General features: G+C 38.9%; 1 protein-coding gene across 1 annotated transcript in view; it reads left to right on the forward strand.

Moving 5' to 3' along the window:
• Positions 1–4,215: 4,215 nt before the first annotated feature.
• The window catches only part of slc26a2 (solute carrier family 26 member 2), a 28,473-nt gene continuing 8,975 nt past the window's right edge, over positions 4,216–23,713 (forward strand). The window contains exons 1-2 of the mRNA XM_072590947.1: positions 4,216–4,374; positions 20,440–21,063. Coding sequence (XP_072447048.1) covers positions 20,452–21,063 — 612 coding nt within the window. The 5' untranslated portion in view covers positions 4,216–4,374; positions 20,440–20,451. The remainder of the gene's footprint in view (positions 4,375–20,439; positions 21,064–23,713) is intronic.

Genomic DNA, 23,713 nt, shown 5'->3' on the forward strand with positions numbered 1-23,713 from the left:
GTAGTATCCCACTGTTACTTACTGCAGGGTTATCCCCTTCAGCTCAGCAGCTGTGCGCATTTTACTATTAAAAATTTTGAAGGAGCAAATTTTTGCAGGTACTGGGATCTGTACTGAAAACAACAAATGCTGGAGATTGCAGTTGGCCAGGTGGCATTCATGGAGAGAGAGCAAGCTAACGTTTCGAGTCTAGATGACTTGTCGATTAAATATATTGAAGTTGTTGCGAGGGTTCGTAAAGGTGGAGACAATCTCTCTCTGCTTTATCTGAAGTGGCAGACCCAGCTTTATCTGTACTGAAAGTCCTCCTATTGCCCCTCCTGTTTCAAGAACCCATCTACTATTTGTAACTGAATTGTGAACCCGCATGGTTTTATGCAGGGAAAGTCATGTCTTACAAACTTAATATAATTCTTTGAAAAGGTGACAAAAGTGATTGATGAGGGAAGGGATGTAGCTGTCATATACATGGACTTTAGTAAGGCATTTGATAAGGTTCCCCATGGTAGACTGATGAAGAAGGTGAAATTGCATGGGGTCCAGGCTGTCCTAGCTAGATGGATAGAGAACTGTTTGGGCAACAGGAGACAGTGAGTAATAGTGGAAAGGTGCTTCTCAAAACGGAGACCTGTGGCCAGTGGTATCCCACAGGGATCCATGTTGGGACCACTGTTGTTTGTGATATACATAAATGATTTAGAGGAAGGTGTAGGTTGCATCATTAGCAAGTTTGCAGATGACACTAAGATTGGTGGAGTAGCAGATAGTGAAGGGGACTGTCAGAGAATACAGCAAAATATAGACAGAATGGAGAATTGGGCAGAGAAACAGCAGATGGAATTCAATCTGGACAAATGCAAGTTGTTGCATTTTGGAAGATGCAATTCCAGAGCAAACTATATGGTAAATGGAAAACTTTTGGGGAAAATTGATGTACAGAGAGATCTGGGTGTTCAGGTCCATTGTTTCCTGAAGATGGCAACGCAGGTCAGTAGAGTTGTCAAGAAGGCATATGGTATGCTTTCCTTCATCAGACGGGATATTAAATTCAAGAATTGGTAGGACATGTTAAAGATGTCTAAGACTTTGGTTCGGCCACATTTGGAATACTGCATACAATTCTGGTCACCACATTACCAAAAGGATGTGGATGCTTTGGAGAGGGTGCAGAGAAGGTTCACCAGGATGTTGCCTGGTATGGAGGGTGCTAGCATGAAGAGAGGTTGAATAGATTAGGATTATTTTCATTGGAAAGAAGGAGGTTGAGGGGGGGACCTGATTGAGGCTGACAAAATCACGACAGGGTGGATAGCAAGACACTTTTTCCCAGAGTGGAGGACTCAATTACTAGGGATCACAAGTTCAACGTGAGAGAGGAAAAGTTTAGGGGAGATGTACATGGAAAGTTCTTCACGCAGAGGGTGGTGGGTACCCTGGAATGTGTTGCCAGTGGACATGATAGAGGTGGGAACGATAGCGTCATTTAAGATGTATCTAGACAGATACATGAATGGGGAGGGAGCAGAGGGATACAGATCCTTAGAAAATAGGCGGTAGATTTAGATAGAGGATCTGGACCAGACCAGGCTTGGAGGGCCGAAGGGCCTGTTCCTGTGCTATAATGTTCTTTGTTCTGCTCTTTGACCATTAATTCGACAATGCTGGAAAAATCTCTGTTGGGTGTTTGCTTCTGGCACCTTGTGAGTCAGGAACCCACTTTTTACCCTGACTTTAGCATCCTAATCCAGAACATAAAATTTTTTCATAGTCACTAATATGATGCAGGATCATCCAGCAATCAATCTGCAAACAAACAGCAATGAAGTGTTGATTGGTGGATTAATATTAGCCAAGGTGCTTCTCCTGCTGTACTTCAAATAGTACTGTGGAATCATTATATTCATCTGAGAAGGAAGATGGAGTCTCAATTTAATGTCTCATCTAAAAGACAGCATTTCAAACAGCGACACACTGTTCACCACTAACATGCTACAGTATTGGGACGAAGCAACACTCTAGTTTATAAGCTCAGATCTTGAGAGAAAATGTTAATCCTATTACCTTTGACTCAATGGGGAACAGTGTTATCACTGAGCCAAGGTTGACACTTAATTACATATTATAAGTTTGTATGGTCCTTCTCCTGTCCTGCTGCCAAGACCTCTCCCCATAGTACATTGATATTAGTGGAACTTCAATAATTGAATTTGACCCTAACTGTTTTGTGATTTGTACAAAGTGACTTTATTTTCACAATGGTAGTGGCTATGAAGAGGCAGCTGATAAAACCAACTATCAGTGATTGAAGTTTGCATTCGATTGAATTCTCATTCTACATTTTATCTAACATGAAGTAAATAAGTGTTACGTTGTGCAGAATTATATAATGAAATTACTGGTGGAGACCTTGAGAAAGAAACAAATAATTTAATCTCAGTTTTGATGATTAGATCTTCACTGGAAGGCAGGAGATTTTTCTTTCTCTCAACAGCAGCTAAACTGACACACACTGGAAGAAAATCAGACTTGCAGCAAGTCACCAGGGACTCGGGTTCGATTCCAGCCTCATGCAACAACCTGTGTTGAGTTTGCACATTCTCCCCATGTCTGTGTGGATTTCCTCCAGGTGCTCGTTTCTCCCACAGTACAAAGATGTGCAGGTTAGGTGGATTGGCCATACTAAATTGTGCATAGTGTCCAGGGATGTATAAACTAGATGGGTTAGCCATGGGAAATGCATGGTCATGGGGAGGGCGAAAGGGGGGGCTGGGATGCTCTTCGGAGGGTCAGTGTGGACTTGATAGGCAAAATTGCCTGCTTCTACACTGTAGGGATTCTATGATTCTATGAAGTCAGACAGCATGTGTAGACAGAGCAGATTTGATCCTGTTTCATGTGTGGACCCTTAAACACAATTGGAAAGCATTTCCCACACGTGGAATTTTAACAGATTAGGAATGTGGGGAACAGAAGGACAATCAGATTACTTACAGTGTGGAAACAGACCCTTCGGCTCAACAAGTCCACACCGACCCGCCGAAGCATAACCCACCCAGACCCGTTCCCCTACCTTTACCCAACACAACAGGCAATTTAACTTGGCCAATTCACCTAAACCTGCACATTTTTGGACTGTGGGAGGAAACCGGAGCACCCGGAGGAAACCCACGCAGACACAGGGAGAACGTGCAAACTCCACACAGAGAGTTGCCTGAGTCGGGAATTGAACCCCAGTCTCTGGCGCTGTGAGGAGCAGTGCTAACCACTGTGCCACTGTGCCGCCAATGAGTTAGGGTTTGTTGGACAGGAGAGGAGGCAAATCTTTTCACCCAGAGGGTGATAGGATCTGGAACTCCCCGCCTAAAAAGGATAATAAAGGCAGAAACCTTCAACTCATTGAAGAAGTGTCTGGATAATTGTTTTAAATGCTGTAACCTGCAGGTCTACAGACCAGCTGCTGGAAATTTGGATTAGGTCAAGTGATTTGTTTCTTGGCTGATACAGTCACTATTGAGAAACATTCATCCCTGTCATGTTCTATAATAGTTAGATAGTCAGTTTACTGGCTAATCTTCGAAGTCAAACATTATTCGTTGTATTTACCAATACAATAAGACAGTTACTGTTGCAATATCATACTGGTAATGATGAATACAACACCACATTTTCAAAGTGTTATTACTGACGCAGTTGAGATTTTATATTCAGAAATCTAACGCTGCTTCTAAACTTGGCAACATTGAGTGAATAATATTTGACTGGCTGCAGATTGTAAACTCGTTTAAGCATATCGAGCTGCTATTACATTTGAGCGCACAGTGGCATGAACACAAATATATCATATTTCTTAACCTAAATGGGTAATATATTGACAGCGATGCTGGGCAAGGATCCTGAGATTGAAACAGGTGAGATTCAACCTGCCATTCACTGTCGGCGATACTAACTGACGTGCATGTAAGTTTCTGAAGTATTACAAAGTATGCATTGGATATTATCTGAATTAGTAAAAAAGTAAATCTGCAACAGTTGAAGCGGCAAAAGCAGCTGTACTTATACAGGAGCCATTTGTCACACTCATGTTCAATGAGTGGGCGGAGCTCATCCTGGCCGGTCCTCATACAGGTCCGTGAGCGGCGGCGCATGATCGGAGCCCTGACCAATCAGGTGGGAGCGGTGGGCGGGGCCGCAGCCATCCCCGCCCCCCAACGGTGACGTTTCCCGGCGTATGGCCGGGGATGGCTGTACGTGGCCAATGCCCCAGTGGGTATTTGTCGCCGGCAAGAAATATCGCTCCCGTTTGTTACATTGTTTCACTTGTAACAAGGCTGTGATTACTTGTTACGTTGTAATCATTGCTCAACCTGGCAGTAGGTGAGTGTGGTTTTTTTTATTGTGCAGCGATGCAATTCCGTGAGTTGGTTTCATTGAAATTGAGCAGCACGGAATCGCGCCTTCTGTTTCCATGTTGTTAATTACTCAATAATTTAATAGTTTCCTTAGTTAACCGTGATCAAAACCACTTCTGCACCTTTCAAAACAAATCTGCTAATAATTCCTTCTGGGTGTCAGACGCTGTCCTTTTGAAAGTTAAAGATTACTGGGGCATCTGATTAAGTTATCAATACCACTGTCTGATAGTGTGACAGTAGGTTCTTTCGTGATGTCGCAGGTACCTGTCAAACAGGAAAAGTTTATTGTATTAATGCTTTGTGCCTGAAGTTGACCTGTGACACACCTCTTGTTTTATCTTAAAGCGAAAGCGGATTGGATATTCAAGTTAATTTTGTGCGAGTTTGTGTGAAATTGAAACTAACCCAGGGGAATGTAAAAATTAAGATCAAAAACTGCTGTAAACATTCAGCAGGCCTGACAACATCTATGGAGTGAGGAACGGTTAATTTTTCAAGTCGGTCACCTTTCATCAGAGTTGGCTTTTCGGCTTGATCTGTTGGCAATTAGTTGAAACTGGGTTTGCACGTTCTGACCTTTCCCTGTCGGAAAGTTTAGTAACAGACAGAGCAGAATGAAGTTCTGCATGTACTATGCAAACCTTAATGGAGTGACACAAACTTTTTCAGTTAGTTAATTGCTGAAACTAATGCAGTTTTGTTGTTGCATGGCCTTTTGGTACAGAAACATCAGTTGCCCAAAAGGGACACAATGCAATCTTCCTTAGGATGGTGATTAACTTCCAGAAAGAGCTTGGATTCAGCCAAATCCTTATTGGACAAGGCAGTTAAGGCCCAACAGTTTGAACTATGTATTACAAATTGGCCTGTTTTTATTTGGCTGTGGGGAGGGGGTATAGGTGACGCTGTTCAAAAAATGGTCTAACTTTCTGGACTTGCTAACAACTGCTCTTGCTCAAAAAACATAGGTTTAAATAAATTGTTAGAATGGTTAGACGGGAGAGGAGGCAAATCTTTTCACCCAGAGGATGATAGGATCTGGAACTCCCTACCTAAAAAGGGTAATAATAAAAATAATCTGTTTTTATCTGGTGCTTTTCATTACCGATCATGTGTCCAAGCACTTTCTAACCAATGAAGTACTTTTTGAAGTGTGTTAACGCTTGGAATATAGGAAGCATACCAGTTAATGTGTGCATAACAAATTCCCACAATCTGATAATGACCAGATAATCTGTTTTTGTTGTTGATTTGAGGGATAAATATTGGCCAGGGCACTGGGGATAAGTCCCTGCTCTTCTTTTGAAATAGTGCCTTGGGATTATATTATGCCCACTGGAGAGGGATAACCGGGCCCTGGTTTAATGTCATATCCAAATTATGGCATCTCTGACAGTATAACAGCGCAGTACAATACGAAGTGTTAGCCTTGATTTTTCTACTCTAATCTGGAGTTGAACTTGTACGCTGACTCTCGGAACTCAGTGAAAATGTTATCAGCTCAGCTGTAGTGATTCCAATAAGTTTGTTTTGCTCCATCTGTTATGTTTAACCGATATGTCTTGGTGCTAAATGTTTTTAATATTGTCATGGCAGACGTGATCAGCAATGTCATATAGCAAGTCACACTTTTTTTTTATTTTTATGAAATGTTAATGTCCCATTACCATTTCAGCATATATGGAAACTAAAATAAACTTTTTATCATTCTTCTTTTTAAAAAACGAATCTGATCATGGCTTCGTAAGTTAGGCTGGATCAATATTTTCTGTTGTGGTGGTGGTGGGCTTTTTCAAAATCATTGTTAGATTATTGAATAAGAATTTTGTAAGCATTTGAAGCCTGTTTGTAAAAGGCAAATTGTAAGGAAATAACTTCAGTTTTTAACTTTCTTCAAGGAAGATCAGGACATTGAATTCTTACCCCAAGGTTGTTCTTTGGCAATTAGTTGTGGATCCTTGGGAATGTGCTGTGATGCTTTTTATTTCATGGGTAGGACTACTCGGCTGGAATTTGGATCAAACTCTGTGTCGCTGGCTTTAACCTAATCCACATGCTAGTTATTTTGTCAATGAGCTACCACCACTACCCCCACTTCCCATCAAAGGACATAATTCCATAATATTTGTGTTATTGTGGCACTTGTTTACTGTAAATATGCCTTGCATAACTGTTGCTAAGTCAAAAGTGCAGTTATAATTATATCCAAATACTTTTAACTATTTGTTTAACATTGTGGAATTTTCAAAGCCCAAATGTTACATCAGGCATTGCAATGTAATTTTTTGATTAGTTAATTGTTTCATTTGGTATGCTTGCCTTTATTGGTCAGTACTTGAGTGTAGGAGTTGGGTGTACAGAACGTTGGGTAAGCCACTTTTGAAATACTGCATTGAATTCCTCTGCTATCGGAAAGATGTTGTGAAATTTGAAGAGATTCAGAAAAGATTTACAAGGATGTTGCCAGGATTGGAGAGTTTCAGCAATAGGCAGAGGCTAAATAGGCTGGGGCTATTTTTCCTGGAGTGTTGGAAGCTGATGGCGGACCTTTGCAGAGGTTGATGAAATAATGAGGAGCATGGATACGGTGAATAGTCAGTCTTTTCCTGAGGCTAAGGGAGTCCAAAACTGGAGGCCGTAGGTTTGAGGTGAGATGGAAAAGATTTAAAAGGGAACTAAGAGGCAATCTTTTTGTACAATGAGTACGTTATGGAATGAGCTGCCAGAGGAAATGGTTGAGGCCAGTATAATAATAACTTTTTTTAAAAAGGCATCTGGATGGGTATATGAATAGAAAGGGTTTAGAGGGATATGGGCTGAGTGCTGGCAAATGGGACAGTTTTGGATATCTAGTCGGCATGGATGAGTTGGACCGAGTTGTACATCTCTAAGACTCTATGACTGGACATGAATGGCACAGAATGAGGAGATGGTGGACTTGTACAAATAATTCAGCAATACAATCATAAGATGATAATCTGGTAGCTCTGCCTCTGCAGAATGCAGGATCCCTTTGAAACAATGTCTGTTGCCTCGTGAGAAGTTGGCATAAATTCCAAAGTAGCAACAGAGTTTATTTTACTGGGGATACTGTTTGCAGATGAGATGTGGATTCATTAATGCACTCCCCAAGCACTGGTCTATTTGGATTATTTCAGTTGCTAAGTACAGCTTGGTGAGCAGAAAATAGTCCAAGTTATGACTGTTAAGCAATAGGTGTACCTCGCTGTTTGTCTGTTGTAAATGAGATGATGGAAATAATCTGCAATGTTGAAGAGGTGGATTGACAGCAAGTCTAGATGCTGCTACTTAAAGAAGTTCACTAAGATGATTACAAGGTTACATTATAACAATATTTTAATTTACTTTAATCATTTTTATCTGAATCAATTTGTTGGAACAGAGATAACAATCTCTTTTATTACTAATTACAGTTTCAACAGTGTATTGCCACCCTGTGGTGATTACAACCAACTGTTACATTTGTGTAGTATATACACCAGTGTCATGGTCTTGATAACTTCATTAAGTTAGCTGGTTTGTAATTGCATTGCTTCAGATCTTGAGCATGACTGTAGACCATGCTAGTGTATCAAAACGTAAGTAAACTTCAGTGAAACATTTCTTCCTGTAATTTAGGTGATAAAGTTGGCTTGATTTAACTGGTAGAATCCTGGGTTCTTAGTCAGAGGAAATTGATTTCCAATCTCCTATCAGGACTTGCTACGGAATTTACAGGAAAGGCTTTTTTTATTGTCTGATGAGCCATTAAGCCTTAAGCCAAGACCTCAGATTGCCTTTTTTTTTCTCTTGGTTTATGCATTTAAGACAGGAATACATATCTAGGCCATCTTCTGAGCTTGACGAATGGCTAATTCTTTATTTGGTGCTAATCAGAGTATTATATTTTGGATCATTTTGTGCTGATCATTACTGCTGTATTCACCCATGTACAATGGTGACTAGTTGTAAATTAATTTTGTGTTATTGTGAAGCATTGATTTTTCCAATATTATTCAGAAAGTAAGGCAGTCCCAGATTCTTTCCTGACTATTGTCATATTACCATTCATCATAAAATGTGAAAGATAAAATTAGTAAATTCATATTCTTTGACTGTATTGCCCCTTGCACTGAAATGTTATTTAAAAAAAAGACTTACCAGTATTTTTTAAGATATTATTAATGTGTATTGTTTCATATATAATGTCTGGATTGAAATTTGTTTCATGGTCAATCCTCAATTGCTATCATGCTTCCATAATTCTCTTCACAACTTTCTATGCAAATAATAAAATGGTTTTATCTTGATGTAAAACTGCTTAAAATTAAGCAGGTCAGGTGCATTACAAGAAACTGCTGTTGTTGCTGCTTATAAAATGATTTAACATCTCTGAAAAGAATGACTTTGAATTTGGCTCCCAAATTTTTAGCTCTGTATGAAAGCACATTTTGGAAAGGTTCCCACATTTTCTATCGGATTAGTTATCAGAATGTAGTAACATTGTAAAATATTAATTTGCAGTGGATAGTGTCCAATATTCAGTCAGCACTATTGAATGTTCCTGGCTGGAGGATTTTTGACGGGAAGATGTTACTGATGGTAAAACAGTGGGGTAGTTTCTATCACCAGCCAGGAACATTTTGTGATGTGGACATGTACCAGAATTGCTAAGTAAATGTTTTGAATTATTACTGCTTTTTTTTTAAGCACCTTATGCATTAAGACTAAAATGGTGATATTCTTTTCAGGAGAAATGTTGATCGACCCCTTGGCATGCTGCTTGATGTTATTTGAACTGTGCCACGCAATCTTAACCATCCATCTGAGCTGCTCAAATGGACCTTTTTCTGAGTCTGATATTTTCCAGCAATGCAGCATTCTTAGTATTGAAACTGTGTAAGGCATAAACTTAATTCCAGGGTGGGAGCTTGACCCCATTTAACATTTGATTCAGATGAGAGTTTCAGCTACCAAATGGGTCAAGCTAATAACTTTTGTCATTTGCATATAAGAGTTGGGACGTTATGTTGAGATTACACAGGACGTTGGTGAAGCCTCTTCTGGGGGACTGTGTCCAGTTCTGGTCACCCTATTATAGGAAGGATATTGTTAATTTGAAGAAGGTTCAGAAAAGTTTTACTAGGATGGAGGATTTGAATTAAAAAAAAATAGGCTGGGACTTTTTTTTTCATTTGGAATGTAGAAGGTTTAAGGGGTGACCTTATTGAGGTTTATAAAATCATGAGGGATATAGATAAGGTGAATGGCAGACGTATTTTCCCTGTGGTGGGTGATTTCAATATTAGGGAGCATATTTTTACGGTGAGACAAGAAAAATTTATAAAATGGAAAGGAGGGACAAACCATGCACAGAATGGTTCATGTGTGGAATGAACTTCCAAAAGAAGTGGTGCATGCAGGTACAGTTGTATCATTGAAAAGAAATTTGGATAAGTACACGAATAAGAAATGATTGGAGAGGTGTGGGCAAATCACAGGCAGGTGGGATTAGTTTTGTTTGGAATAATGGCCAACATGGACTGATTGGACCGAAGCCATGACTGTATTCAATGGCAGCAGCTTCCACTGTAATCTGGGGAATGGAATTTTTCAGACTAATAATACTTTAAGTTGGAAAAGTAAGTTCTCATCTCTATCTTGCTTTTGTATTTAAACTGAATCTTCTCATGCTAGACTCCCCCACAAAGAGAAGGTGTCTTCTCAGTATTCACCCCTTCATTCCCCTCAGTTTCTTGTATGCACTTCTTGTCATTCTTCCAAACTGCAATGTGAATAGACCTAACCTGCTCAACCTTTGCTTGTAAGGCAACCCTACATCTCGAGAATCTGTGAAGATAGCTTTCTTTGAATTACTTTGAATGAAAATATCTTGAAATGAAATGAGATTATTCAATTTAATTCAATTCAATCAATACAAAGCAGATAGGTATGGAATATTTTATGTAACATTTATGATTACATTCCTGATGTTAAGTTCTAATTTGATGATTAGTCAAGGACTGATTCATTCGCCAAACTGTCCGATTAACTCTTTGTAAAAGTGGATCGTGATTCTTCCAGCTTCTAAGGAGTGACTTTCTTTGTTTTTGGATGATAGATCAAAATTTAAAAGCTTGTGTAATGTTTTTTGGAAGTGAAGGAGCTCAGCTCAGGGCAGAGGTGGGCAATGTTTCAATGGTATAAATAGAGTAGTGTTAATATTAGATAGGACATGATTTGTTTAACAAGCAGTCCAGGGTCAAATAGAATGTCAAGAATGTAAATAACCAGGGTTCAACCTAAAGATTGTGACTGTCCTAAAAGAATCAGTGGCAAAGCAGAAGAGCTTGTTACTGGAACCAAAACTAATATTGACCTTCGAGATAATTAGCTTTAGAAAGTCTTAACTCATTCAGGAGTTGATATCAGATAGACATAGGTGTTGGTTAAGGAGTCAAAAGCAGAGGTAGAGCTTGGTGTAGATGTTAAAATGGATTTGGATCTATTGTCATGGTGCACCACGTCCATTAGGAATAAAGAACTATTAATATGCTGGCTTAATTTGAATTTCGGTAAATTCAGCTGTGAAATTTGTTCTCAGATTGTACAACAAAGAAGTTTTTTTTGTCAAATGAGGTTAAACAGTGTCACATGAAGTTAGTGTCAATATCTAAATTAGCTATTGTTAAGCAGAAGACTGGGATTAATCAATAAATGTGTTTTTAATTATGTGATTATAACTAAGCTAAATTAATCATGAAATGTTAGTTTCCCTACTAATTCTGTACATTTAAGGAGTGTAGTGTAATTGTTAGGCCAATTAGCCCTGATTAAAGTGAACGTTCTTCCTCGCCTGTTGTACCCCATGAGAATGATCCCATTGTTGCTACCCAGACAAGTGTTACGGAGGCTCAATGGTTAGCTAGGATCCTTTATTTGGTGTCGCAGACACCCCCTAATTAAATTTGACTAAGTTGTAGTTCCCTCAGGGTGAGGTGGGGTTAACCTTCTGGATTTAGAGATATCAAGTAAGCGCTTTGTTAGGAGGTGTGGGTGACTGGATACAGGAGGATTCTGAATCGATTTAGCTTGACATTGAAACCTCTCAGTCAAGATGTCCCCTAGTTAATCTATTATTCATGGATAAGATGGAATCCATGATTGAGCAGTATAAGAGCCCAATCATTTCTTTTTAAATTCGGTGAAAGCTTTGGAGGATAATGAGGTTAGACGAGGGCAATTGGCTTAAGACCTCGGACTCCAGCTTTAAGCTATGGGAGAATAAGGGAATCTCTTGTTTGGGAGATGTATTCAAGGCATCATCTAATTGTCCACCTAAATAAGAAATATAGATTGCCTAATAGGGATCTGTTCTGGTACTTTTCAGATAAGGGATTATATACTGAGGAAGACCACACTGTTTGCTCACCCTTGCAAGTCAGACGTGGAGAAGAGTGCTCCGGTGCACGGGCGCTCTTTCAGTTAGTACTTTGTATCATTTACAGAAAGGATGTGCCTTAGGAGATACAACATAAAACGTTACAGTGCAGTAGAGGCCCTTCGGCCCTCGCTGTTGCGCCGACCTGTCATACCAATCTGAAGCCGATCTAACCTACACTATTCCATGTATGTCCATATGCTTGTCCAATGACAACTTAGATTTGCCAACTTTAAGTACATTTATTACCTTTGCAGACAAAGCATTCCATACCCTTACTACACTCTGAGTAAAGATGTGGAGAGACTCTGTAGGACTTAGAATCGGAAAATAGGAAAGGATATTTCATTGGAAACATGGGGAAGATACATGGGAAAATGTAGAGAAAATCTCAATATGTTAACAAAGCACAGGCCACGCTCTTGAAGATTTTACACTAGGCTCACATGGTGCCAGAGAAGCTAGCTAAGTTCAGAGGGGAGCATCTCCAGGGCGTCCCAAATGTAAAATTAGTGTAGGCAATCTCACATACGGCTATTGGTCATGTTGCAAGATCTGGAGATACTAGAGTGCCATAATAAGGAAGCTGAAGGAAATCCTGGGAATTGAAGTCAAAGTGGACCCGGTATTTCTTCTTCTGAGGTTGCCAAATTTTTCATCTTTGGGGAAACACTAGAACAGATTGGGCAAGAATGCTACACAAAGTGCGAGGAAGAAAATTTTAATGAATTGGACGTTGGCAAAACCCCAGGTCTTACGGGGTAGCGCAGGCTGGTAATAGAGCATCTCCCTCAAGACTACCTCTCAAATATGGTGCACCACAAAACCGAACAGTTTTATAAGACGTGGCCCTTTCTAAATTATATTGACGCAGATTTATCAGCATAGAACTGTGATATAACCATGGGAATCAGTTTGGGTGCCTGTGGGGTCCTGAAGGGGGAAGTGGGGGAGGGGGGGTGTGTGGGTGGAAAACAGGTACAATGACTGGTGCCCCTAGGGCTGGGAGCTTTAGTGGAGGTATGGTGAGTGAAATAGAATAAAGTAATGTGATTTAAGCTAATTTGGAATTCAGCTTTATTTAATTTTTATTTAATTTGATTGTAGTTTCGTTTAAGTTAAGTAGGTAGTTTGTCCTGGTAGAATAGTAGGTAGTTTATCATTAATAGTATTGTGATATGACATCATTGTACCATCTTTATCTTATAGTTGTTTTGTGAGGGATTTGAAAAAAATGTTTAATAAAAATATTTATATTTTTTAAAAAAGTGTCATCAAATCTCAGTGGTTGTGGAAAGGTTGAGGAGGTTGATTGTATGATTGTTAGAAACACATGGAGTACCACTTGTAACTGGCTGATGTCTTTTCTGCTGAATTGGGTGTCAGCTTCCAGAGGCGGACACAATGCTGGTGGGGAATGATGCTTTTGAAAATTTAAGAGGAAATAGATGGGGAAATGGGCTATTGGTTGCATAGGACAAGTGGGTTTGAAGAGAGTGGCTTTGACGGTGATTTTGAAATAGTGCATGAGGAAAGGGAAATTTTTGAGTAGATTGGATTATGAGGAGGTCAGGAAAGCAGTTGAGAGGAAAGGTGATGAAAAGATGAAATGAATCACTAGGTTCAAAAGAAAGAGAGGTGAGCAAGAAATTGCCAATAGATAGAGATACTAGTTTGGTTGGGTCAGATGCTGGAAGAGGATGAGGTACTCTGAAAAGGATGTGCACACCACAGTTAATGTTGGAAGTAATGTCAGATGATGGTTAAAGTGATGGATTATTCTGGATTGAAACTGAATAGTGGCATTGTACTGTAAGTAAGCCTGAAAAAAAAGTAGTGGATAATTTGGCTAATTAAAATAAATCAAAATGACGAATGATCTGTTTAAGTTGGATCTGGCACTTGACTAGGAATCTGAGATATCATATGGGTTCAGGTCAGTGCTGGGGCCTTTACTGTTCATGATATACATTTAAGTCCAAATCGTTAAATGTACATGGTATGATCAAAGCATTCACAGATGACATGAAAATTAATAGTGCTAAATAGTGAAGATAGCTGTAAGTGGAATGAGGAGAACCACAGCTGGTCAGGTGGGCAATTGAAATTCAGCCTGAAGTATCATGAGGTAATGCCATAGAGATTACACTATGAATGATAAGACCCTAGAAAGTACTGAAGATCAACAGGATCTTGATATGCATATCCAAAGATCCTTGAAGGTAACAGGGCAAATAGGAAAGGTGGCTAAGAAAGCATACAAGGTATTCATCTTAATTAGCTGAGATATAGAATACAAAAGCAAAGAGGTTATGCTATAACTATATAAAATTCTGGTTAGGCCACAACTGAAATACTTAATGCAGTTCTGGTAATCACATTTTACAGGATGGATGTGATTTTCCCTTTTAGAGGATGCAGAGGAGATTTACCAGGATGCTGCCTGAGTAGGGGATCTAAGCTGTGAGGAAAGATAGGCTGGGATTTTCCTGAGAGCAGCAAAGGTTGAGAAGGGATACTGATGAAGGCTTATAAGATTGAGAGGAATTGATAGGGTGGATAGGAAGGCACTTTTTCAAGTAATAGAGGAGTTAATATCTAGTAGGCATAAATTTAAGATAAGAGATAGGAGGAGACTTGAGAAATGTTCTTACTTGAAGGGTGGTGGAAGTGTGGAACACGTTACCTAAAAGGGTGGTTGAGTCAGAAACTCTCATACTATTTATATATTTAGTTATGTTGCCAAAGCCTTGCAGGGCTATATGCTGAGAATTGGAAATGGGATTTGTGTAATCCAATCTTTGTTGACCGGCATAAAGATGATGGACTGAATGGCCTCCTGCTGTGCTATAAACATCTGATTCTATAAGGAGATGAGTTATCAGCTCAGTGGGCTGAAGCTAGTCCTTCTCTAATGTCCAATGAAGTGGTGATCAGGTCTGTACAATGAAGTGAGCTTAAGGAAGGAGGCAGTGATTGAATTGTCTTGAACAAAGTATCACAGGCAAGGTCAAGGTCAAGATCCAGCTAAACCAGATTGACAATGGCAGAAATGTCTGACAAATGGACTGCAGGAATGGGGCTGTTGGAATTGTTTGGGAGATGGAGCAAGAGGCCTTCCTTGGGCAGTGGTGAAAACAGAAGGATGTAGTGGATCTGTAGTGTCCAGAAACAATGAACGATGGCCAGGTTTGCAGGGGGTTAAGAACAAGGATGAGGGTTTTTAGAGGAAACACCAAGATGAATATTAAAGAGTAGGAGGTGCTAAGAAAAGTTGAGTTCAGTTGAATGTGTCACTTTCTTTTTTAAAGAGAAAAGCCTTGATTTTGTACCAGAACTGTGCAAAGCCATTTGCAAAGGATTACTGATACTTCCCATATCTGAAATGAGACACATTTAGGGTAAAGTTGAATCTTTCATTTTTGAGTCAGTTTTTCCTATTTGGGTGTAAATGTTCTGGGTGGAGCACATAGAGAAAAATTCCTTGAGAAAGAATGGTACCTTTTTTTTCAAACTCCATTTTTGCTAACAATAAATGGAGGCATAATCAGTGATCTGTGGAATAAATGCACCTCCTTCTCACAACTTACCTCTTGGCACTCTGCTGAGTCCTTTTGTGTATACTTAAATGAAAAGTAAATAGTCCACCCCAAGAAAGGAACTGGTGGAAGCTGGTACAATTACAACATTTTTAAAAGGCATCTGGATGGGTACATGAATAGGAAGGGTTGATAGGGATATGGGGTAAGTGCTGGCAAATGAGACTAGATTAATATAGGATATCTGGTCGGCATGGATGAGTTGGACCGAAGGGTCTGTTTCCATGCTGTACATCTTTATGACTCTAAACTGCCTCTTGCACACACATTACACAAAAGAGCTGACAATTTCTGTATTTGAGACTCACCTTGGCTACTATAAATTTAGAGAAATTTCCAGATAGGCTCCTATTGCTCAGCCTGTAGATGTCTCCATAGACATCTCTCTCTCTCTCTGTCTGTCTGTCTGTCTGTCTGTCTCTCATTTGTCTGTCTCTGTCTCGTGGCTAAATTTAGTTCATTAAGAGATGCTTAAGATATATCTGGATGGGATCCCTTCCAAAATAAATAATCTCCTGTCATGACCGACCAAGTACAAGTAGCAACTAAAGCTAGAAATTCAGTTGTATCCTTTAACAACTTAAAACTAGCAGCCTACTTGGTAGAAGTTGAAGTTTTTTAAAATGTTCTAGATGAAATGCTTGAAATTGAGTTTGGCTTTTTTCAGAAGAGAGTACATCACAATCAAGATTGCTCAGGTATCTTTATGCTTGCAATAAGACCTGCTTCACTTTAAGCTTCTGTCAAGTAAGCATTCAGACAATAAAAGATATCAGGTTTATCACAGCCATGTTAATTTCTGAAAAGGAATTGCAATATTCACCAACTTGTGAGTCAGAGGATATGCTATTTCCTGACAATATAGACCTTATCAGGAAAATCTGATGGAAAAATGTTTGGGCAAGTACATAGATGAGTCAGAAAGATATTATATAATTCAAAATCGATGTCTGAAATTAACATTTAAGATAATGCATTGAATATATGAAATTATAGGTATTGATCAAGTTTGGCATCTCAAGAAGTTGGTTTAATTTGCACTTGTTTTTCCAACTAGAATATGTTGCAACAATCAGCAATGGAATGCTGCAATGCTTAAATAGCCCTTAACTAGTGAGTACTGGGAAATTGGAACTGTATCCTTTATTGTGAAATTGTGCTTGATTAAGTAGATCCTTCCCACTGGGTTCTTCACAACAGTCGCATATTCCAGACTATTGGTTGTCTGTCGTGTATTGAGGCAATTGAATAACTTCAAAGCAAAGCAAGCAGAGTAAGCTGTAAATAATTTACTGTTTTATTTTCCCAATTGATAATTTCACTGACTTTTTAATTGTTCATTAATGACTTGTAGGATTTGTTTATCCTTGAAGTTTCCTTTAGGAACTTGAGAGGCAATGGTAAAGAAAAGTTTAAATCGAGATCATAATCTGTGTTGTAGTAATAACCAACAAATTGCTGTAAGTTCTAGCTTTAGGGTTATATACTTTTGTAAATGAAGTATTTATCATCTTTTAAAATAGTTATATACACATTGTCCTTGAACACTCTTGTGTACACATTTTCTGTAAAAATAGAGCAGCAGCTGATTTTCTTTGGTTTGTGAAGGGATTAGCATTTTGTGTAGTAAAATCAACACTTCATTCCATGAAGTTGGCCTATAGTGTATATTTCTAAGACTTGTCTACTAGCTGAAAACCACAAGTACTTTATAATTAAATTTACTGGAGTTACTTGTATAGAATGAACAATATTTTTACTATGAGCTATACAGTCTTCTCTAATGTTGAGTCACAGTGTCATACAACACAGAAACAGGCCCTTTGGTCCAATTCGTCTTTGTTGACCAATTTGCCAAACTAAACTAGTCTCATATGCCTGTATTTGGTCCATATCCCTCTAAATCTTTTCTATTCCTGTATCTGTCCAAAGGTCATTGAAATGTTGTAAGTATACTAGCCTCTACCACTTCCTTTGGTAGCTCATTCCACACATGCACCCTTCTGTGTGAAAATATTGCTGCTCAGGTCCTGTTTTTTTAAAAAAAAATCTTTCACCTCACTTAAACCTGTACCCTCTCTAGGTTTGTAGTCCCCTACCCTTGGAAAAAGACCTTTTGTAATCCCGTTATCTATGCCCCTCATGGTTTTTTAAACCTCTGTATGGTCACCCTTCAGCCTCTGCTCCAGGGGAAAAAAGTCCTAGCCTATCCAAACTCTCCTTGTAACTCAAACTCCCCAGTCCCAGCAGCTTCGAAGGTTTCTCTGCACCTTTTTTAGTTTAACAATGTTCTTTCTACAGCAGGGCGACTGGAATTGTACTCCGTATTCCAAAAGTGGCCTCACCAATGTATTGTACAGCCGCAACATGATGGCCTAATTCTGAAACTCCAATGCTCTGACCAATGAATGCAAGCATGTCTACCACTGTCTTCACCAACTTGACGACATGCGATACTGCTTTCAGGGGACTATGAACCTGCACCCATAGGTCCCTCTGTTTGACAGTACCCCAACTCCCTACCATTAACTATGTAAATCTTGCCTCATTTATCTAAATTAAACTGCATCTAATACCCATTGGCCCATCTGATCAAGATCTCCATGTACTCTTAGATTCACTTGATTACAGAATCTCATTAGACTATGATGAAATAGTATTAAACATTTTAAAGCATTTTTAGAAAATGAAACATCATGCACACAGGCTCCAGTGGATTGGAAAATGGCTAATATAACGCGCTTATTCAGATAGGAAGGTAACCAAAATGTGGGAAATTACAGACCAGTTAGTTTAACATTTGTTGGGAAAGTGTTAGAATCAATTATTGAGGACACAGTATAGGGACATTTGGAAAGTCAAACTCTATCCATCAGTGCCAGTACAGTTTTATGAGGGACAAATCCTGTTTGGCTAATTTGTTAGAGTTCTTCGAAGATGTAACAAGCAAGTTGGATAATGGGGATGTGGTAGATGTAATTTATCTGGACTTGCAGAAGGCATATGATAAGGTGCTGCACAAAAGGTTAATCACAAGGTGGGATCATATGGGATTAGGGGGAATTTTAGCCTGGATAGATGACAAAGAGTCATGGTAATTTTTTTTCTCTGGATGGCAAGATATAACTAGTGGGGTGCCACAGGCTTCAGTCCTTGGATCCCAGCTATTTACAATCCGCATTAACAATGCGAATACAGGGATAGAAGGCTCGATAGCCAGATTTGTGGCCAACACAAAAATAGGCAGGCCGGTCAGTTGAAATGAGAACCTTACAAATGGATATAGCTAGGTTAGGAGAGTGAGGCAAATGTGGCAGATGGAGTTGAACACTGAGACCTACGAGGTCATGCATTTGGGTCAAAAAAAATGGAAGGCGACCTATTCTCTCAATGGGGTGGTCTGATGCAGCGGAATCTAGGTATACTCATTCATGAGTCACCAGAAATGAGCATGCAGGTACAGCAGATAATAAAGAAAGCGAATGGAATGTTGGCTTTTCTAGCTGAAGGGATAGAATATAAAGATAAGGATCCACTATTGCAACTTTACAAGGTATTGCTGAGACTGCACCTCGAGTATTGTACACAGTCTTGGTCCACTTATTTGAGTAAAGATGTAATACATTGGAGGCAGTTCAGAGGCAGTTCATGAAATTGATCCCAGTGATGAGGGGTTTGTCGTATGAAGAAAGATCGAACAGTTCAGGGCAGTACTGTCTGGAATTTAGAAGAATGAGGGGAAATCAAATTGAGGTATTTAAGACAATAAAAGGTTTGGATAAAATAGAATTGGAGCGGATGTTTCCTCTTGTGGGGCATTCTAGGATGAGAGGATAAGACTATCGGTTAGCAAATTTAAAACTGAGTTGAGGAGAAACTACCTCTCTCTCTCTCAGGGCTGTGAATCTGTAGAATTTACTATCCCAAAGGGTGGAGAATGCTGGGACAATGAGTAAATTTAAGGAGGAGTTTGACAGATTTTTAATTGGTAATGGGTTGAAGAGTTGTGGAGAGAAGGCAGAAAAATGGGAATGAGGAACATATCCGCCATGATCGAACGGCAGTACTGACTTGATGGGCCAAATGGTCTAATTCTGCTTCTGTATTTTATGAACTTATGCACATTAAATGTAAACTTAATGTGTCCACAAAAATATTATATAAATGTGTAAATCGTTATTTCTGAAGGGCATATTGAAAATAAGTGCGTGTTCTTACCAAATGATTTTTTTTGTTTCAATTTTTTAATATCCTTTTGCTTCTTGGTTGCAGACATAGTCTGGTTAGTTGAGAAATTTAATATTAGCGTGTTTTGAGAAGATTTGTAGCTCAGGTGGAAGTTCTGGATGTAAGTTTGCTCGCTGAACTGGAAGGTTCATTTTCAGACATTTTGTCACCATACTAGGTAACATCAGTGAGCCTCCGGTGGAGCACTGACGTTATGATCCACTTTTTATTTGTGTTTAGTTTTCCTTGGGTTGGTGATGTCATTTCCTGTGGTATAGTCATTTCCCATTTTTTTTTCTCTCAAGAGGGTGGTAAATGGGGTCCAAGTCGATCTGTTTGTTGATAGAGTTCTGGCTGGAATGCCATGCTTCTATCAACAAACACATCGACTTGGACCCCATTTACCACCCTCTGAGAAAAAAGGATGGGAAATGATGTCACCAACCCAAGGAAACCTAAACACATAAATAGAAAGCAGATAATAACATCAATGCTTCACCAGAGGCTCACTGATATTTCCCAGTATGGTGACAAAAAGTCTGAAATTTTCTTTCCAGTTCAGTGAGCAAACTTAGATCCATAAGTTAAATATTTCTTAAGGAAGGAAGACAACTGCATGATTATGGTTCATAATAGTTAGTATATTGCTTATACTATTTGAATCAAACTTGATAATGTAATCCCTTGCTACATACATATGTTGAGATTTGCTACTTCAGTGAGCATAAGCAAAACTAACTAATTCGTTCTATTTGTTTAGACAAATTGCAGAATGACTTCCTTGGAAGCTAATAATGCTGACAGCACGTTGGTTCTCAGTACACCACCCTCTGTCAATGCGAAAAACAGGAAATATTCTCCCGTTATATTGGAAGAGCAAGAAAGGAAAGCATTAGATGTGAAGAAGATTGCAGTGAAAAAGCTGAAGAAGTGCTGTTCTTGCACCCCAACAAAGGCAAAAGACTTTTTTGTTGATCTCTTTCCTGTTATACGATGGTTTCCAAAGTACAAATGGAAAGAATGGATTTTGGGTGATATTATGTCTGGACTGATTGTGGGCATCCTACTTGTCCCTCAGTCAATAGCCTATTCATTGCTTGCAGGGCAGGAACCAATATATGGGCTTTACACATCATTCTTTGCCTGCATCATCTACTTTCTGATGGGAACATCAAGGCATATTTCAGTTGGTATCTTTGGTGTGCTTTGCTTAATGATTGGCCAGGTTGTGGATCGAGAAGTTCAGTACTTTGGGTTTGACCTCAATAATGTTAATAAAACTGCCCAATCAGTAATGTTTAACCAGTCCACGGATTTTTGTGACAGAAGTTGTTTTGCCATTCGCGTTGGCTCCACTTTGACATTTATGGCTGGAGTCTATCAGGTAAGTTGAATACTTATCTAAATCTAAATAGATGCTTACTGTATGCACAATATAATGATTACTTGATAGATTTGAAACTTATTCCATGAGAGTTAGAACTAAAAATACATCGATTCTGCTAATTATCTGACAGTTAAATCTCCTCATTAGAATATGGTTGAATAGAAAATTGGGGATAGAGAAGGCATGGGACTTTTAGTGAAAACTTGAAGTTTCAACTTATTTGGGTTTCATTTGTGAACATTATGCACAGTGTTTTTGAGAGCCTTCACTTAAGGCAGCGTGAGGGTAGGTGAAAATAAGTTCTCAGCAAAACTTAACAAAACACCAAAAATCTTTTCTCAAGCTGTACCAGGAAATCTGGTCATAATTTTAACACAGCCCCTGAGCAAGTGCATTTGCAAGAAGTTAAAATATGGGGATCAGTGAGGCTCAAAAGTATGCAAGATTGTATAATTTGGAGATGGGTCTGTTTTGGCATCACAAAGAAATTTAGATCAGGCAGAATTTGTTTGGATAACTGTAAAAGATGACTAATATTTTGATGCATGATTATACTTGCCTGCATGATCTGCACTGAAAATATTGTAACCATAAGCCATATAATTGATTATGCTCACAAATCCCTGGGTACAATAATGGTGGAAATTTTAAGACTGTTTATATCAGTAAAGTTATTAAACTCAGAAAGCACCATTGGAATGGTTCCACTTCCCCCAAGCGTCTTGCTTAGTGGCCCACAAAAGAGTTTTCATTAGTTTTAGAACCGTAACATGCTCAAATCTATCATCATTACCCATTGCCACATCTTCTAAATAAGCACAGAATAGGGCATGAAGCAATCAGTCTCAACAATCATTCAAATTATGGAATCTTCATTGAGACATGCAAAGTCTAAGCCAAGTGCTATAAAGCATGGATTTGGAGTTAAATTTAATTCATGTACAGAAAAGTATGCCAGGATTGGGAAAGAAAAGATCAAGATAATGATAAAAGAAACACATAGCTTTGGAGAAAAAAAATGGGCTTAATGGAGCAAATGGTTGCCTTCTAAATTGCTGTGTGATTTCAAGATTTTACATTTCCATCTTCAATTTCTGGAAGAATGGGATTTAGTCCTGTAAATTAAATTTTTATGGCCAGAGAGATTATTTACTGCAGGATCTGTTGTCATTGCCTTCTAAAAATGTACTTCTAAATTTCCCAGCCATCTTTAGTGAGGAAGTATTCTAATTTTCATGAGTTTACATTATATCAATTTGGCAGTGAAATCATTCTGTGAGGATTGTTGCCCCTTACACTGTAGAGCAGTATTTCTGAAGGCACCTTCCAGATTTCCAATCTCGGCAGCACTTGTGTGGACACTGCAAGTTGTTGGCAGGTTTACGTTATTATAGTGGCATGGGCTGTTCACATCCCCTTTATCAGGTCGTTCTATTTTATTTACCTTTTTTGTTATCCATTTCAATACAAACAAAAGGTCAAATTGGATTTTAAGCTGGATTTTTATGCAATTCAGATTTCTTACCCATTTTATAAAAGAATAAATCAATCCAACATCGAGTATAGGAGATGGGAGGTCATGTTGCAGCTGTACAGGACATTAGTAAAGCTATTTTTGGAATATTGTATGCAATTCTGTCTCCCTCCAACAGGAAGGATGTTGTGAAACTTTAAAGGGTTCAGAAAAGACTTACAAGGATGTTGCCAGGGTTGAAGGGTTTGAGCTGAATGGAGAGGCTGAATAGGCTGTTTTTCCTTGGGGTTTCAGAGGCTGAGGGGTGACCTTTCAAGGTTTATAAAACCATGAGGGGCCTGGATACGGTCAACAGACAAGGCCTCTTCCCTGGGGTGGGGGGAGTCCAGAACTAGACAGCCTACATTTAGAGTGAGAGGGGAAAGATTTTAAAAGGGACCTAAGGGGCAACCTTTTCATGCAAAAAGTAGTGCATGTATGGATTGAGCTGTCAGAAGAAGTGGTGGAGGCTGGTACAATTACAACATTTATTTAAAAGGCACCTGGATGGGTATATGAACAGGAAGGGTTTAGAGGGATATGGACCAAGTGTTGGCAAATGAGACTAGATTAATTTAGACTATCTGGTCAGCATGGATGAGTTGGACCGAAGGATCTGTTTCCATGCTGTACATATCTATGACTCTATGACTTGATAAGGTAGTGCTCATGTTAACCAGTATATAAATTATTTGCAAAATGATCATGGTTGGGAGCTGAATATTCAAGGATAATAGAAAGCTCGAAAAGGAGATCATGTATCTCTGTCAAAAAAATGACATCAGTATAGTAGTGAGACATGATCTTAACTCAGAGCAAGGTGTAGAATTGGATTAGGTGGAAATAAGAAATAAACAATATAAATCATTAGTTGGAATTGTGCATAGTCCCCATAATAGTGACACTGTAGGATAGAACATAAATCACAAATTATAGTAATCTAAGAAAAAGCACTTCAATAATCATATCAACTTTAAATTTCATATGGTTGGACAATCAAATTAACAAAGATAGCTTTTAGGATGAGTTCATAAATTGCACTCTGACTGTTTTCCGTTTGTTGTGGAGCCAACTATTGAACATGCTATGTTAGACTTGGGAATGTATAATTAGACAGGGTTAATCAATAATTTC

The sequence above is a fragment of the Chiloscyllium punctatum genome, chromosome 20 (assembly GCF_047496795.1).
Source record: "Chiloscyllium punctatum isolate Juve2018m chromosome 20, sChiPun1.3, whole genome shotgun sequence".
In the NCBI taxonomy this organism is placed as follows: domain Eukaryota; kingdom Metazoa; phylum Chordata; class Chondrichthyes; order Orectolobiformes; family Hemiscylliidae; genus Chiloscyllium; species Chiloscyllium punctatum.